This window comes from Pongo abelii, chromosome 8, assembly GCF_028885655.2.
Source record: "Pongo abelii isolate AG06213 chromosome 8, NHGRI_mPonAbe1-v2.0_pri, whole genome shotgun sequence".
NCBI lineage: Eukaryota > Metazoa > Chordata > Mammalia > Primates > Hominidae > Pongo > Pongo abelii.
Window position 1 is genome coordinate 99,292,207 of NC_071993.2, and position 18,783 is coordinate 99,310,989.

At 37.8% G+C, this 18,783-nt stretch overlaps 1 protein-coding gene across 3 annotated transcripts in view; it reads right to left on the reverse strand.

Moving 5' to 3' along the window:
* IDE (insulin degrading enzyme) overlaps positions 1-18,783 on the reverse strand; it is a 131,191-nt gene that overhangs the window by 69,271 nt on the left and 43,137 nt on the right. For all 3 annotated transcript variants that reach the window (XM_002820978.6, XM_009245626.4, XM_024253395.3), the window contains exon 4: positions 16,494-16,663. In XM_002820978.6, the coding sequence (XP_002821024.1) occupies positions 16,494-16,663 (170 nt within the window). The remainder of the gene's footprint in view (positions 1-16,493; positions 16,664-18,783) is intronic.

The following is an 18,783-nucleotide window of genomic DNA, read 5'->3' on the forward strand; positions in this document are numbered from 1 at the left end:
TGCTCAGGCTGGAGTGCAACGGCGCGATCTCGGCTCACCCCAACCTCCGCCTCCTGGGTTCAAGTGATTCTCCTGCCTCTGCCTCTCTAGTAGCTGGATTACAGGCATGTGCCACCATGCCTGGCTAATTTTGTATTTTTAGTAGAGACGGGGTTTCTCCATATTGGTCAGGCTGGTCTTAAACTCCCGACCTCAGGTGATCTGCCCGCCTCGGCCTCCCAAAATGCTGGGATTACAGGCCTGAGCCACCAAGCCCGGCCTAAAAGTGTTTTATAAAAATTATACTTTTGGCCGGGTGCGTGGCTCATGCCTATAATCCAAGCACTTTGGGAGGCTGAGGCAGGCGGATCACCTGAGGTCAGGAGTTCAAGACCAGCCTGACCAACGTGGAGAAACCCCGTCTCTATTAAAAATACAAAATTAGCCAGGCGTGGTGGCACATGCCTGTAATCCCAGCTACTGGGGAGGTTGAGGCGGGAGAATCACCTGAACCCAGGAGGCAGAAGTTGCGGTGAGCCGAGATCGTGCCGAGTCAAGATTGTGCCATTGCACTCCAGCCTGGGCAACAAGAGGGAAACTCCGTCTCAAAAAAAAAAAAAAAATTATACTTCTTGGCTGGGCTGAGTGGCTCACACCTGTAATCCCAGCACTTTGGGAGGCCAAGACGGGTGGATCACCTGAGGTGAGGAGTTCAAGACCAGCCTGGCCAACGTGGTGAAAATCCCTCTCTATTAAAAATACAAAAATTAGCCCGGCATGGTTGTGGGCGCCTATAGTCTCGGCTACTCGGGAGGCTGAGGGATGAGAAAATCACTTGAATCTGGGAGGCAGAGGTTGCATTGAGCCAAGATCGTACCACCGTACTCCTGGGCAACAGAGTGAGACTCTGTCTCAAAAAAAATATCTATATCTGTATCTATATCTCTACTTCTTAAAATCCCTGAGATAGTAGGTATTATGAGCGCTTAAAAGACAAAATAAGATCCACATGGCCTCCATTCATGCTTATTTTAATTTTCAATTCCCTGTGTACTCCATAATTAATTGAACAGAGTCACTGAGGGATTTTTTTTAGAACTTGCCAAGTTACTTGTGGAAAGAAATTTACTATTTCGGGCCAAACTATTAAATTTGTGATGTGAATTCTCATAGATGTGATCTAGACTGGTTAAAAAAAGGATGCAATGCTATTTTTATAACTCTCCAGCGATGTATGTAGTGTACCACTAACAGCTCTCATGAAATCTTAATCACTAATTCAAGTAGGGTAAAATACGTAAGTCAAAAACAAATGGTCAAATTCTCTAAATAATACCTTGCAGATTAGGGACTGGGAGATGAAATTCCAATGATTGGTGTCTCTCCAAAATGGCATCTTGACTGGAAATATCCTAAGATCCTGGCATAATAACTTTTATTATTGGTTCTACTTACACTACTAAGTGAGAGCCTGTCTTTCTTCTGCAGAGATAAAACTATGGTAGAGTATGTTCTTGATGTGGTTTAATTTTTTTTTTTCTTGTGTTTTTATAATATCTGATAATAGGGGCACTGGGAAAGTCCCTCTTTCATGAAATTGGATGTCTACAGAAAGCCACCAGATGGCGCTCTCAAACTCAGTCTTTAGCTCAGTAGTGCTGCGCAGTACTGAGTCAAGATTCCTCTCCCAGAGTACTTAACAGATCCAGTGAAGACAGAATGTGCATGAAACAGCCTAGCAAGTAACCTTAACCTTAACTCATTAACCTTTTCCTAGTCACAAAGTAATCATATGCATTCATACTCACTAGATGTAGCCTATCACCTAAGTTTCCAGGTTGTTCTTGTTTTTGTTTAAGATAGGGTCTCTTACTCTGTTGCCCAGGCTAGACTGCAGTGGTGTAATCATAGCTCACTGCAGCCTCGACCTCCTGGGCTCAAGCAATCCTTCTACCTCAGCCTCCAGAGTAGCTGGGACCACAAGCATGTACCATCACGTCCAGCTATTTTTTTTATTTTATTTTATTTTTTTGGTAGAACCAGGGTCTATGTTACCCAGGTTGGTTCCAGGTTCTTAATTAGTCCTCTCATTTTCTCACTAATGACCAGTTCAAGCTGGGCACAGTGGGTCATGCCTGTAATCCCAGCACTTTGGGAGGCCAAGGCAGGTGCATCACTTGAGGCCAGGAGTTCAAGACCAGCCTGGCAAGCATGGTGGCATGCCTATCATCCCAGCTACTCAGGAGGCTGAGGCATGAGAATCACTTGAAACCAGGAGGCAGAGACTGCAGTGAGCCAAGATCACACCATTGCACTCCAGCCTGGGTGACAGAGTGAGACTCTGTCTGATTGATTGATTGATTGATAAATAAATAAAATAATATAAATAAACAAATAAGACCTAGTTCTGCTTTACTGCCCAGAGAAGTCCTGAAACATTCTCTCACTCTACCTGAGGGGTCCAGATGCTCTTAGGTGCATACCCATAGTCCTAACTCCTTAGGGAAAAAAAAAAAAGGCCTTTTGCTGGTGAATGTTTAAAGTTCTCTCATATCAAGGTGAAAACTGAGTATTGATGATGCCTTTCTTTTCTACTAAATGAAGATTCTAAAAGCCACAGTTCTAGAGGGAGTTTTGCTTAAGCTCCTTAGTGCTTTACACTGCCATCTCGGCTCACTGCAACCTCCACCTCCAAGATTCAATTGATTCTCCTGGGGCCAGGTATCTTCTGACTGCATAGCCTTGAACAAGTTACTTTACTTCACTTCTCTGTGGCTCAATCTCCTAAACTGATATTAGTGGACTTACAGTACATAATGAGAAAAATACATGTAAAAAAAGTATAAGACTATTACTTAACAAAAATGTTAAAGTCTTACGACACCAACTGTTGTTTAGTATGCAGAGAATGAGAACTCAGACACTGCCTGAGGGAGTGCATCTTGAATCAATCACTACAGGAAACAATCTAGTCAATCTGAAGATGTCCATATCCTACTACATAGTAATTCCACTCCTGGATATATGTATCCAGAGAAGTCTGTGTACAAGGAGACATGTACAAGAATTCCATAGTAACACTGTTTCATTAACAGGAAAATGAATAAATAGTGGTACAGTCATTCAATGAATTTTTCAAAGAGCAATAAAATAAAAAAATTATCAGAGGAATACTTATCAATACGGACAACTCTTACAAAACAAAATGTTGACTGAAAAAATACAAGCGGCAGAGATTACACACAATAAAATACTATTTCCATGAAACCTAAAAACATATAAAACTATAAACATGGAAATGATAGTCATTAAAGAAGATAGTGGTTATCTCTCAGGAGCAGGAAGGAAAATGCAATTGAAGTGTACACCGGATGCTCAAAGTGCATTTGTAACGTTCTCTTTCTTTAAGCAGTGTGACAGAGAATGATCTGGCAAATGTCTGTGTACCTACCTCTTCGTATGACAACTACATCATAAATCTGTAAAAATACTGAAGTATTTAACATAATACTTAATGAATAAACAACAGAAAATAAACAACAAACAGTAGCTACTGCTGTTACAATTTGAATTGTAGGAAAGACTCTTGGCTTCTAAGTGAATCATTGAACAAAAAGATGTACTCCCCAAAGAAAAAAATTAAAATTGTGGCTAGAAGCTGAGTAAATGGTCCAGATGACTGCTCCCAACACCTAAGAATCCTTGTATGGAGAACAACATGAATAAGGCTGGGATAATAAATACCAATTCAGTCTCTAGACACATACTGTCCTAATTTTGTGCTCATTCAGCTGGGTCATTTATGTCAAATTAAAATGCTGCTACTTGTACTAAAATCTTGAATCCTACCTTTCTGGCTCTGTTGCCACCCAGGTGAGCTCCAGCAGTGAATGGAGGAGCAGGGTTGCTCACCTACTGTGACCCTTCCACTCTAGGCCTGCTGGCGAGAACACTGCCTTGGCATTTAGGAATTCAGGGATTCTTGTCCTGACTCCATCATGTGCTAATTAAGCAACCTTGGAAAAGTCTCCAAATATCTCCAAGGTGTCATTTATTTCATCTGTAAAATGGGGATAATATGGATATATGTCCAGTTGTGTAAGAGCAAGGAAGGGCTCAATCCCTGACTCTCCTTCATTTCCTAGCTGTGAGACACAGGCAGGTTTCTTAACCTCTCTTACGCCTCAGTTTACTGATTCATAAATGGGAATAATAAGAGAACCAACCTCACAGGATTGCTGTAAGAATTAAAATATAAATAATCTGCCAGGCGCGGTGGCTGACGCCTGTAATCCCAACACTTTAGGAGGCTGAGGCAGGTGGATCACCTGAGGTCAGGAGCTTGAGACCAGCCTGGCCAACATGGCGAAACCCCGTCCTACTAAAAATACAAAAATTAGCCGGGCATGGTGGCGGGCACCTGTAGTCCCAGCTACTCGGGGAGGCCGAGGCAGGAGAATCGCTTGAACCTGGGAGGTGGAGGTTGCAGTGAGCCGAAATCAAGCCACTGCACTCCAGCCTGGGCAACAGAGCAAGACTCCATCTCATAAATAAATAAATAATCCATGTTAAGGCTCAGCATAGCATCTATCAGACAATAGTTACTCAGTATTAACATTGGGTTTTGTGAAGCCTAAGAAATGTAATAATGGATGTGAAGAGGAGTTGGTAAATTGTAAAATCCAGTAAGTGCTACTTTATATTTTCATTTTAACAACTATTTTAAATTCTGTTTAGAATAAATAAAGCTTACAAACTCAGTACTAATGTATATGAATACTGATTTTCAAGGGAATAAAATTTATTTTCCTGGAAAATTCTGAAGCCAGCAATATATTTCTTATACTGGGAAGGAATGAGTTTTAAGTTTTAGAAACGTCTTAGAAACCAGAGGTTTCTCCAATAGTATGTTCTCAGGGAAAGGTCAACTTGATAGTTATAACCCATTATAATTTTATCTGTTCTCTGAAAACCCAAGATCCTGAAAGTTAGGCTAACATACCTAACTTTCAAGTAGTTACTTGGAATTATTACAAACTTTTTTAAAAGCCCTTTCTTCTTGCTATAGCAATCTTCTAAAAATCCTGGAAGTGAGAGACTAAAGCCTTTTGATATATGTGAATTTTCCCACAAAATTTAAACCGACAATTCCTCTGCAGCTGAGTAAGTATATGCAAGTATAAGATATGAGTTATAAGAGGGGACTTTCAGCGAAAACCTCTTAAATGCCATCAGAAAACACTCCTACACTTGATTGGTCCAGCTCTTGTTTTCAGTAAATTTCTAGTTTTCCACAGACACATATCCCAGTAACGGGAAAAAAGATAGTAACAAAATCCATGGAAAAGCTTAGGGAACAATAAATGATTACATGGACTAAAATATATGAAATGTTTTTATATCCACGAGTCTATGTGATACTCAAAAAACAAATTAGTCACCCTGAAGGATGCTGACGAACCAATTCATTATTTCGAAAACTGGTAAATAAATGGAATGGAATAAAAGCATTTATCCTGCCTTTCCCATAGTAACTGTACCACTGACTAGCCAAATAGTAGAAAAGGAGATTTTACAGCAGTACTCAAGTTAATCAAAAGAGATGGAATAACAGAATTAGCATTAGAAAAACCAAAATTAGGGAGGTGATGCACTGAGAACCAATATTTGCAACATCATAAATGACCAGACATTGTATGCCCAATGGAAAAATACATCACCACCTATGAAGATGTCTTGTCAAAAAGTCAAACACAAATTTGATCAAGCCTCTATATCCAACTGCCAATTTGTAGAAATACAGAAGACAGAGGAACTTGTTAAACTACATTGTTAGGGGTGCAGTAAAAAAAAAATCTAGGCTATGAGAAGTTCGATAAAACAAACAACCTGATTATTCAATAAATAAATTCCAAGAGGAGAGTGAGGGAAAGGAGTAGAGGAAGAGATGAAGGATGAACTTATAAACTAAAAAGAGACTTAAAAGACATATCAGACTGGAGTGGTGGCTCACTTTGGGTGGCTCACTTTGGGGTCCTAGCACTTTGGGTGGTCAAGGTGGGAGAATCACTTGAAGCTAGGATTTCAAGACAAGCCTGGACAACATAGTGAGATCCTGTCTCTACAAAAATTAAAATAATAATAATAATAATAATAATAATAATAAAAGACATATCAAACAATCACTAATATGTGAACCTTATTTGGACTCTGATTCAAATAAACTTTTAAAATTATGATTTTTATAAGAACACTAGAAATTTGAACACTAACTGGATATTTGATAATAATGGTAACAATAATGGTATTTTTTTGTTTTTAAAAATGAATTATTATGTTTTACAGATATATACTGAAATATTTATGAGCAAAATGATATCTAGAATCTCTTCAAAATAATACAAAAGGGTGAATGGAAATGTGGATTGTACAGAATTGGCCAGGGGCAGGGTGATGCACACATAGGGTCATTATAGTATTTTGTGTTCTTTTGTGTATGTTTTAAATTCTTCACGAAAAAAAAAATGGTGAAGGGAAGAAAAGAGGAAATAAGGGTGGGAGGGAAGAGAGAAAAAAGTAATTGAACTTGTATTAGAGTCTGATTTGGTGTGTTATTATCTTTACCACAGGATCAGGAGTCACTGAACTACCCTCTGGTTCATATTCCACAATTTTATTGGGTTCTATTTTTCTATTCTATTCCTTCCTACTTCTCTATGCAAAAGCATCCTTTGTTATACTCAAACTATCCTAACTCATGTTCTCCAAAAGAAACCAGGCTCACTCCTTGATCTTTTCTTCATGTCATGGTTTTGGGGGTCAACCTAATTATTATCATGAAGAACATAGGCTTTGAGTTCAGACTGACTTGATAATTGAATTCCATAACTTATACAGATAGTTCCACTACCACCCTATCTCTCTCCTCTCTGTACTCCCTGCAAGACTAAAACATTAGTCAAATACAATAAATATTAGTTCCTTTTCTTTTTCCTCTTGAATGGCTCTTCCTTCTGCTTAAGGAAATCTTATCTATACTTCAGGAGAAGTGAAACTGCATCTCCGCTAAGATCCTGGAGAATTAAATTCTGGGCAACACTAAAACAGGCAAAATAGGATAGTGTTTAAAAGCTCCAAATCTGGGCACAGATCCCGACTCCAGCACTTAAAAGCTGAGGGACCCGAGGCAATTTAATTATCTTCTCTTAAGTCTTAATCTACTCATATATAAGATGGAAATAAGAGCATCTACCTACTGGGGTTACTGTGAGAATTATTAGAAATTAAATAATCCACATAAAGTGCTTAGCATAGCACCCAATAAAAATTAGGAAGAAAAAGAAGGAAGAAAATGGAGAGATGATGATCCTGGAAAATCAAAGCTAAAATTACACTCAATGAAATCCTGGGTTTGCCTTGCTTCCCCAACTAAACTTTCAGCACCTTGAGTGCAATGACACTGGTTACGCTTCTTTGCATTTTCTAATGCACTTTACATGTAGGGGGACTAAAAAAATTACTTGTTAACTGAGAGAGAGAAAATTCGGGCTCATTTATATTTATAATCCTGTGAACTTGCAATAAGCATACTAGAGTAAATAGCAGCGGAGTCAGGCAGATGACTTGAGCTCAGAAGTTCGAGACTAGCGTGGTAAACACGGTGAAACCCTGTCTCTACTAAAAACACAAAAACTAGCCAGGTGTGATGGCACATGCCTTTAATCCCAGCTACTTCAGAGGCTGAAGCAGGAGAACCGTTTGAACCCAGGAGACGGAAGCTGCAGTGAGCCGAGATCATGCAACTGCACTCCAGCCTGAATGACAGAAGGAAACCCTGTCTCAAAGAAAGAAAAGAAAAGAAAAGAAGGAAATTTTCTTTCTTTTCACTTGCTGGGCGCAGTGGCTCACACCATAATCCTAGCACTTTGGGAGGCCAAGGCAGGCAAATGACCTGAGGTCAGGAGTTCGAGACCAGCCTGGCCAACATGGTGAAACCCCCGTCTCTACTTAAAAAAAAAAAAAAAAATTAGCTGGGCATTGTGGTATGTGCCTATAATCCCAGCAACTTGGGTGGCTGAGACACGATAACCACTTAAACCTAGAAGGCAGAGGTTGCAGTGAGTCAAGATCATGCCATGTCACTCCAGTGTGGGCGACAAGAGTAAGACTCAGTCTTAAAAAAAAAAAAAAAAAAAAGTCACCCACACCTAAAATACAGCTCCACCCTCTATATTCTTGTCTTCTACTTTGCCTTTCATTCTACCTATATGTGAAGGAGTACCTGTTTTGTTGCTCCCACCCACTCTTTGACTCCTTCTTTTATTTCCCTCCCAGCTGACTAAACCCAGTTGCTCCCACAGTGTCGGTAGGGTTATGTTTGGAGAAACAGATCAGTAAGGAATAACAAGAACTAAGTTTTTCCTTTTACTATTCTAAACCTACTTGAAAACATTCAACTGCTCCTACTTTAATTCCATTGAGAGGCAAACAAAAAAACAAAATAAGGCAGAAAAATGGTTTCTAGTTTATCAGGAACTATGAAACTAAAGGCATATGTGAATAATGAAGAGAAAAAGCGTAAGTGGATACCAACTGAATTCAATAACATATTAAAAATATCATTCAATTCATAAATTAGCTGGGCATGGTGGCAGGCATGTAATCGCAGCTACTTGGGAGGCTGAGGCAGAACTGCTTGAACCCGGGAGATGGAGGTTGCGGTAAGCTGAGATTGTGCCACTGCACTCCAGCCTGGGTGACAGAGTGAGACTCTGTCTCAAAAAAATATATATATATATAATATTATATTATATATTATATTATATATTATATATGATATTATATATTATATATGATATTATATATTATAGATAATATTATATATGATATTATATATTATATATTATATTATATATTATATTATATATTATATTATATATTATATATTATATTATATATTATATTATATATTATATATTATATTATATATTATATATTATATATTATATTATATATTATATATTATATATCATATATATATTATATTATATATTATATATCATATATGATATATAATATATATCATATATCATATATGATATATGATATATATCATATATCATCATATATCATATATGATATATGATATATATCATATATCATATATGATATATGATATATATCATATATCATATATGATATATAATATATATCATATATCATATATGATATATGATATATATCATATATATTATCTATTATATATCTCATATATATTATATATTATATATATATATCATTCAACATGATCAAGCGGGATTAATCTCAGAGATGCAAAGATGGTTCAACATAAACAAATCAGGCTGGGCACAGTGGTTCACGCCTGTAATCCCAGCACTTTGAGAGGCCGAGGCGGGTGGATCACCTGAGGTCAGAAGTTTGAGATCAGCCTGGCCAACATAGCAAAACCCCATCTCTACTAAAAATACAAAAATTAACCAGACGTGGTGGTGGGCGCTGCAATCCCAGCTTCTTAAAAGGCTGAAGCAGGAGAATCGCTTGAACACAGAAGGCGGAGGTTGCAGTGAGCCGAGATGGCACCACTGTACTCCAGCCTGGGTGAAAGAGTGAGACTCCATCTCAAACAAACAAACAAAAATATATACAAATATATACAAATCAATAAACATGATACATCACAGGGCCAGGTGTAATGGCTCATGCCTGTAATCCCAGCACTTTGGGAGGCCGAGGTGGGTGGATCACTTGAGATCAAGAGTTCAAGACCAGCCTGGCCAACATGGCAAAACACAGTCTCTACTAAAAATACAAAAATTAGCCAGGTGTGTGCCTGTAATCCCAGCTACTGGGGAGGCTGAGGCAAGAGAATCACCTGAACCCGGGAGGCAGAGGTTGCAGTAAGCTGAGATTGCACCATTGCCCTCCAGCCTGGGCAACAGAGTGAGACTGTCTCAAAACAAAATAAAACAAAAACATGATACATCACAATAACAGAATCAAGGACAAACACCGTAAGCTGAAAAAGGCATTCGATAAAATTCAACATCCCTTCATGATAAACATTCTCAACACACTGGGTACAGAAGGAACATATGTCAAAACAATAAAGGCTGTATATGACAAACTCAGAGCTAACATCATATGGAACAGCGAAAAATTGAAAGCCTTTGCTCTAAGATCTGAAGAAGACAAGCATCCCCACTTTTACCACTTTATACAGCATAGTACTGGAAGTCCTAGCCAGAGCCATTAGACAAGACATAAAGGGCATCCAAAATGGAAAGAAAGAGGTCAAACTGTCATTGTTTGTAGACAACATAATCTTATATTTTGAAAAACCTAAAGACTCTACCAAAAACACCTGTTAGAACTGACAAATGAATTCAGTAAAGTTGCAGGATACAAAAGTCAGCATATCAAAATCAGTAGCATTTCTATATGCCAACAGTGAACAATCTGAAAAAAAAACAAAAAAAACAAACAAACAAAAAAACCAAGAAATCAATCCCATTTATAATAGCTACAAAAAACAAAAAACAAACAAACAACAAAAAAGCCCTCTAAGAACAAACTGAACCAAAAAAGTAAAAGGTCTCAGGCTGGGCACAGTGGCTCACACTTCTAATCCCAGAACTTTGGTAGGCCAAGGTGGGCGGATCACTCGAGCTCAAAAGTTTGAGACCAGCCTGGCCAACATGCGAAACTTCATCTCTACTAAAAATACAAAAATCAGCTGGGCGTTGTGGTGAAAGCCTGTAATCCCATCTACTTGGGAGGCTGAGGCAGAATTACTTGAACCCAGGAGGTGGAGGCTGCAGTGAGCTGAGATGGTGCCACTGCACTCCAGCCTGAGAGAAAGAGCAGGACTCCGTCTCAAAAAAAAAGTAAAAGATCTCTACAATGAAAACTATAAAATACTAATGAGAGAAATTAAAGAGGGCATACACAAAAAGGAAAGATATCCTGTGTTCATGGACTGGAAGAACTAATATTGTTAAAATGTCCATACTATCCAAAGCTATCTACAGATTCAATGCAACCCCTATCAAAATACCAATGACAATCTTCACAGAAATAGAAAAAAAAAATCCTAAAATCTATATGGAATCAAGACAAGGACTTTTTCAGAATCCTACTGTCCTTTCACAGCTACCAATCAGGTATTATACTATTAATATGATTTATTTAACATTATTATGGGCTTCACATGCACAATCTCATTTAATATTGACATCAACCTGACGTGGAAAGGAACTGGGGCTTAGAGAAATTAAGAGGCTGGGCACGATGGTTCATGCCTGTAACCCTAGCACTTTGGGAAGCTGAGGCAGGAGGATCACTTGAGCCTAGGAGTTTGAGACCAGCTTAGGCAACATAGGGAGACCTTATCTCTACAAAAGATTAAATAATTAGCTGAGTTGTGGTAGTGTGTGCGTGTAATCTCAGCTACTTGGGAGGCTGGGGTAGGAGGATCATTTGAGCCCAGGAGAAGGAGGTTACAGAGGGCCAAGATTGCACCACTGCATTCTAGCCTGGGCAACAGGGTAAGGCCCTGTCTCAAAAAAAAAAAAAAAAAAAAAAAAAGGACAGGGTCTCACTACGTTGCCTAGACTGGTCTTGAACTTCTGGGTGCAAACCATCCTCCTGCCTCAGCCTCCTGAGAAGCTGCAATTACAGGTGCATACCACCACATCTAGCTTTTTGTGTCTCTTTTGAACAAGGATTTTAAATTTCAATGAGGTCAAGTTTATCTCTAAACCTATGGTTTATCTCTATCTTTATGGGTTTTTTTGTGTGTTTAAGAATATTTCTTCTATCTGAAGATAAAAAAAATTCTCATATATTTTCTTTTAAAAGTTGTAGCGAACCAGACTCAGTGGCACGTGCGTGTAGTCTATAGAAAGTCTACATAAAGTCCTAAGAAAGAACTATATTTTTTTCATTTGTAATGTACCTCTGCCTTATATCAAGTTTCCATATGTTTGTGGATGTTTCCAAGGCCTATAATCTGTTCTACTTGTATCTTCATGCACCCCTGCTTCAATTCTACTACTGTAACAACTAGAACTTTATAATAAGTCTTGGTACCTGGTAGAAGTAGCTTTCCTTGTTCTTCAAAATTATCTTAGCTATTCTTGGCCTTTTACTCTCTTATTATTTTTATAATGAGATTATAAAATTCCTAAAAAAAAAACTTACAGGACTTTCAACTGGCACTGCATTGAATTTAGAGAAATCTGGGGAGTATTTACATTTATGTTATATAGAGTTTAACCATCCATGTGCATGATATACCTCCCCATTTAGGCATTTTTTTATATCTATTACATATTTCTTGCAACTCTTTCATTGGATTTATTTCTGAATATTTTACAGCTTTGTTAAATATGCAAATGAAATAATTTTTACGCCAGCATTTTCCTGTAATTGATTATTGATACAAGAACATGGCCGGGCACAGTGGCTAATGCCTGTAATCCCAACACTTTGGGAGGCCAAGGCGGGTGGATCACGAGGCCGGGAGATCAAGACCATGCTGACTAACATGGTGAAACCCCGTCTCTACTAAAAATACAAAAAATTAGCTGGGCGTGGTGGCACATGCCTGTAATCCCAACTACTTGGGAAGCTGAGACAGGGGAGTCGTTTGAACCTGGGAGGCAGAGGTGGCAGTGAGCCAAGGTCACGCCACTGTACTCCAGCCTGGGTGACAGAGTCTCCGTCTCAAAAAAAAAAAAAAAAAGAAGAACGCAATTTTAGTGTGTTTCTCTTCTTTCTGGCAACCTTGCTGAATTATTTTTAATGACTGATCTGAAGATTTTCTTCAGTATTTTTATGGAGACAATCCTATCATATGGAAATAAGGAAATAGGTTTTGTTGTGCTTCCTTTCCATCTCTTATAACCACATTTTCCCCCTTGACTAATTGTAATGATTAATACCTGTAAGTATAGCCAAACAAAAAGTGATAGTGGGCATCCTTATTTTTTCAACAGAAATCCTTTGAAACCTCCATTAATCATGATGTTTGACAACAGTTTTTAATCAGCTTAAAAGTTTTTTATTGTTGTGGTTTATTTTTGTTCATGGATGAGTGCTGTGTTTTATCCAATGCTCAGAGTCTATTGTCTACCACTTTGGACTACTAAAACTGTGGGTCAGGACCCATTATATTGTAATTAAATGCATTTAAAGTATTAGCAGATCAGAGTTTCTCTAGAAAAAAAAAAAAAAAAAAAAAAAACAGAATATAACAGAAAGTGCCAGACTACATCCCATGATGTAAGATAGTATTTGACAAAACTTTTGTTTCAGCTGCTTACACAAACACATATATGTACTCTGAACTGCTAAATAAAATGTGCTTCTTACTATGAGTTGTATACAAAAAAGAGTTTGAAAGCCACTAATCTATACTATTTCTGAAGCATGAAAAACGACTGTTAGGGACAAACATCTTACCGTAAAGTTTTCTTAAAACAGATAATACAATGTGTGGTTTTTATTCATTCAAAAATACATACCTTTTCCTGGTATTATTATTTTAAATCAAAATCCCTTGATGAGACAAGGCGTGATGGCTCATGCCTGTAATTCCAGCACTTTGGGAGGCTGAGGCGGGCAGATCACTTGAGGTCAGGAGTTCGAGCCCAGCCTGGCTAACATGGTGAAACCCCATCTCTACTAAAAATACAAAAATTAGCTGGGCATAGTGGTGGGTGCCTGTAATCTCAGCTACTCAGAAGGCTGAGGCAGGAGAATCGCTTGAACCTGACAGGCAGAGGTTGCAGTGAGCCAAGATCACCATACTGCACTCCAGCCTGGGCGACAAAGCAAGACTGTCTCAAAAAAACAAAAACAAAACAAAAAATCCCCTGATGAACAAGTGGCCCACATTCACAAAAACATCTGAGGCCAAAGCAATCTACATAAATTAGCATGAATTTCTGACAAGGAACCTACTTCAAGGATCACTTTTGCAAAGTTTTAAATATGCATAATATCTGAGACGAGGGCATACAACTGTCATCAAATTTTCAAATGTACCTGTGACCTTAAAAATACACAGAACTTCTACTCCAAAAAATTCAACGTAAGTTTATAATTCTAAAATCAGAAGGTAACTTGACATTTGCATTACTTATATCACATTTTCTGTACTGTGTACTGAGTCTGGCTCACTTGTTTCTCAGCTGTTTATATTATCTTGTACTTTGCTAACTGCCTAGCTTTGTCAGGCTATAAAAAGAAATATGCCCTGAAACTTCACCCATATGGATATGCCATGCAATGTATCTCTTTGCCCATCATTCCTGAAACCCTTCTATAGAATATTTTAAGATTGTTCTTGTGGCCAGGCATGGTGGCTCATGCCTATAATCTCAGCACTTTGGGAGGCGAGGCGGGAAGAATACTTGAGGCCAGGAGTTCAAGACCAGCCTGGTCAACACAGTGAGACCCCACCTCTACAGGAAAAAGAAATGTTCCTTTTTTGTGATCAGAAGTAACGTTACTCACCTTATTCACTGGATTTATTTCTGGAAAATGTGTAGCTGCTTTCTGATTATGCTGATTATAATTTGTCACCAGTGAAGCTATTTAAAAAAAGGCAACTCCCAAAGAGGAGCTCCAACATATTCTGCACAATAGCAGCATTGTTTGTGTAAGCATCTAACATACCAAAAGGACTACTTTAAAAAACAAATAATCGCCAGGCGCAGTGGCTTACGCCTGTAATCCCAGCACTTTGGTAGGCTGAGGCAGGCGGATCACCTGAGGTCAGGATTTTGAGACCATCCTGACCAACATGGAGAAACCCCGTCTCTACTAAAAGTACACAAATTAGCCGGGTGTGGTGGCGGGCGCCTGTAATCCCAGCTACTCAGGAGGCTGAGGCAGGAGAATTGCTGGAACCTAGGAGGCGGAGGTTGCAGCAAGCTGAGATCAGGCCACTGCATTCCAGCCTGGGTGACAAGAGCCAGACTCTGTCTCAATAAATAAATAAATAAATAAATAAATAACCATTTGAATGTAATGCTTTTGAAAAAACAAAAAAAAAGTTGGGTTTTTTTTTTTGAGACAGGGTCTTACTATCACCCAGGCTGGAGTGCAGTGGCTCACTGCAGTTGACCTCACTGGCTCAAGCCATCCTCAGCCTCCCAGGTAGCTCGGACTACAGGCACACATCACCATGCCTGGCTAATTATTTTATTTTCTTGTAGAGATAGTGTCTCACTATGTTGCCCAGGCTGGTCTCAAACTCCTGAACTCAAGAAATCCTCCCACCTTGGTCTTCCAAAGTGTTGCAGTTACAGGCATAAGCCACCATGCCTGGCCTGATACTTGTTTTTTAAAACTCACATTCCATTCTTGACATACCATGTATGCTGATGTTCTCCAGAAAAATCACTTTTTAAAAAATTCAGCATTATGTAGACATTCCAAGAACCACACTATTCATCTTGGCAATTATGTTAATATTGAGTGCCAAGTACCACAGTTCTGAAGAATATAATATCACTGCTTCAAAGTATAATTTTTGAAAACTCCTAATTCTGTAAAGCTATGCTAATTTCTCTGACTGCTGTTGGATATATTAGAATGATATCCAAACTTAAAGAAAGTTGTCTTTATGGTTTTAAAAAGTTCCCAAAACTAATTTATAAAATAAGCATGTTCTCATAATAGAGAAGTGAATTTTTAAGCATAAATTTCTAAGTACATTAAATAATATATTATTATTCTTACATACTTTTATAATACCCAAAACAGTATTTTAAAAATATAGCAATCTGTTAACAATGATTACCTCTGGTGAGTAGGACTGGCAGGAATAGATAAAGAATAGACAGACTTTGTGTTTCTGCTTTTATTTTTACTCTAAATGCTTTTGTACTGTTTAAATATTTAAACAAGTACTTTTTAATGAAAAATTGAAGAAAAAGGTACAATTATAAAGTCAAGAGTCTCCACATTTATCTTATTCTACTTCCTATTATCCCCATTTCTTATCTCCCTGTAGGAGATTGTAGCACTTTAAGAGCAGGGATCTTGTGTGTCTTCCACAGTGTCCTATCTCCCACACAGCTAACCCCACAGCAGACGCTATGCATCTGGATTAGAAGAAGTGGAGGCAATGAGGACAAGTGGATTCAACAATACTATAGTGAGCCTTTACAAAAAAAAGTACTTTGGAAGGTAGGCTTTGGAATAAAAGAATCTATTATCTTCTCCATATGGAATGCTGGTTAATATCTATTCATAACTCTAACTGCTCTGCTCCTTAAACATTTAGAACCCTGTTTGAACAGGATGTAAGTAGAAATGTGGAATTTTGAAATCTATCCTGAATTGTAAAATATGCCATGAACTGTATATGCCATGGGTTATATACATAAATATATACATAAATATATTTTATATATACATAAAATATAATACTATGCAGTGGCCATGGGTTTAAATGAGGTCAAGGAAAGCAGCTGTTGACAAACCTGTCCCAAATTTACTGAAGGGGTGTTTAGGATTCCCTGTAGCTTTTTCCAATTGAAAGAGTCTCCAGGCATCATTCATCACATTCTTCTCATGTTCTGAATCAACTGCATTCACCTCTCTGTCTTTGCAACTTTCATCGAACAAGGGGCACAGAAAAAACTGTGCAAACCTAAGGGTACAAAACATAATTAAAACTTGAAAGATGTCATTTTAAAACAATAGCGTTTTAGAAAGATTTTTGGAACTTATCAGATAGGAAATGTAAATTTTGCAGAATCAGAAACAAAACTACCATTGCTATTAAGAAAAAAGGAATATAAAATAAGTGCTACGTAACAGAAGAAAAATCTAATATTGAACAGAGGTAAATGCAGAGGAGTTGATCTACCCCAGAGATGATAAATAGTGAAAATTTAAAAAATTAACACCAAAAAAGGCAGGTTATGGACAACAGCAGTCTATTTAAGATTTTTAATTTGGTACGTCTATAAAAACTTTGTTATATGTGGCTAATGCTCAAAAAAAAAAAAAAGAGAAAGAAAGAAAAAGGCAGGTCATAGTTTTTAGGCCAATCTTAAATTTACAGTTTTAGGTGCAATTTCACTAAGACTCAGGCACCTTAGGACAAACAAGTGACCTACTTTTAACAGGCTCAATTTGAATATTTCTTTCTTCTTATGCAGAAAAACAAACTTGAATTAGTAGGAAAAAACATAATGCAGTGAAAAACCTGAGGTATGACATAGTTTGACTAAGCCATGATTATGCACTTTTATGAAATCATAAGAGAAACAGTCCATAAAATTTTAATAAGCAGTGATTCAATAAATAACATGGTATGTAACTTTAACATAAGTAACCAATATGCCTTTCTTGAGGCTATTCCTTAATAATAGTACCAAAATTTAAGATACCTACAGCTAATAAATTAACTCTTCTATATCTGGTTGAATTTAACTCATGATTCCTGTAGTAATTCTTAAGAAACTTTACATCCCATTTTATAGAATAAGACTTGATTCAGATGAAGCTAAGAGCAGAGGCTCTGAATAGGACTACTTTATTCAGTGGGCCTAAGGAACTCTTGGATCTATAAACATCTCAGTTACTACGCCTCACAGTCCAGCTGTCACAGAAGCCATTATCATTACTTGTTATTTACTTTAAGTGCATAAGTAAATATGATACTGTGCTAAGTACTTTACATATACCACAAGGGGAAACGCTATCTATCTGGAGTCTATAATCAAAGATGTATGAAAACAGATAATTTCTGGCCACATAACATCTTTTACCCACCTCAGTACCTCCAGGCTGGGAAAAATGTCTAATAGCTACATACCAAAGCTGGATAGGCCCAGATAAAGGGTCATGTTATGACACAGTATAATAAAGTTTTTTAAATGATCCTCTTATACAAGTGGATTTTTAGTTTGAGCCAAGTAACAGACATCCGCCACCATACAGAGATTATATGAACATCTGCTGCAGCATTTGTAAAGCAAGAAATGAAATTCAGTGTATGATCCCAGGGAACTAATTAATGGAAGTCTTCTGGGAATACATATCAGAGATGATTACACCTCAAAGCTGCTGCCTAAAGACTGAAACATAAAATAGAATAAGTAGGAAACAGACTACTTTGGCCCAGCACATATCATAAACCCATGCCCTTGCCTTGATAATGTTTTTTCAAGAATATAATAACTATTATTAAAAGTAAGCAAATAAAGCTGACAGTGACTAAAACTGTCAAATTTCATTATAGATCCAAAAAGTTGCTGAATTACACCTTGGCATCACAGAAAACTATAAATATTCACCAAGGATAAACAAATAACTACTGCCTACCATAATGCTTTGGACTACCAGAGTGTAGTCCATTATTTGAGTCAAATAACGAATCAAATCACTGATGTAACAAAAAAATTAGAAATTGTTAGCTGTATAAAAAATTGACAAAAAAAAAAAAAAAAAAGCTGACCAATGCTGGGCGCAGTGGCTCACGCCTGTAATCCCAGCACTCTGGAAGGCCCAGGTGGGTGGATCAACTGAAGTCAGGAGTTCGAGACCAGCCTGACCAACATGGTGAAACCCCATCTCTACTAAAAATACAAAATTAGCCAGGCGTGGTGGCACATGCCTGTAATCCCAATTACTTGGGAGGCTGAGGCAGGAGAATTGCTTGAACCCAGGAGGCAAAGGTTGCAGTAAGCCAAGACTGCACCATTGCATTCCAGCCTGGGAAACAAGTGCGAAACTCCGTCTAAAAAAAAAAAAAAAAAAAAA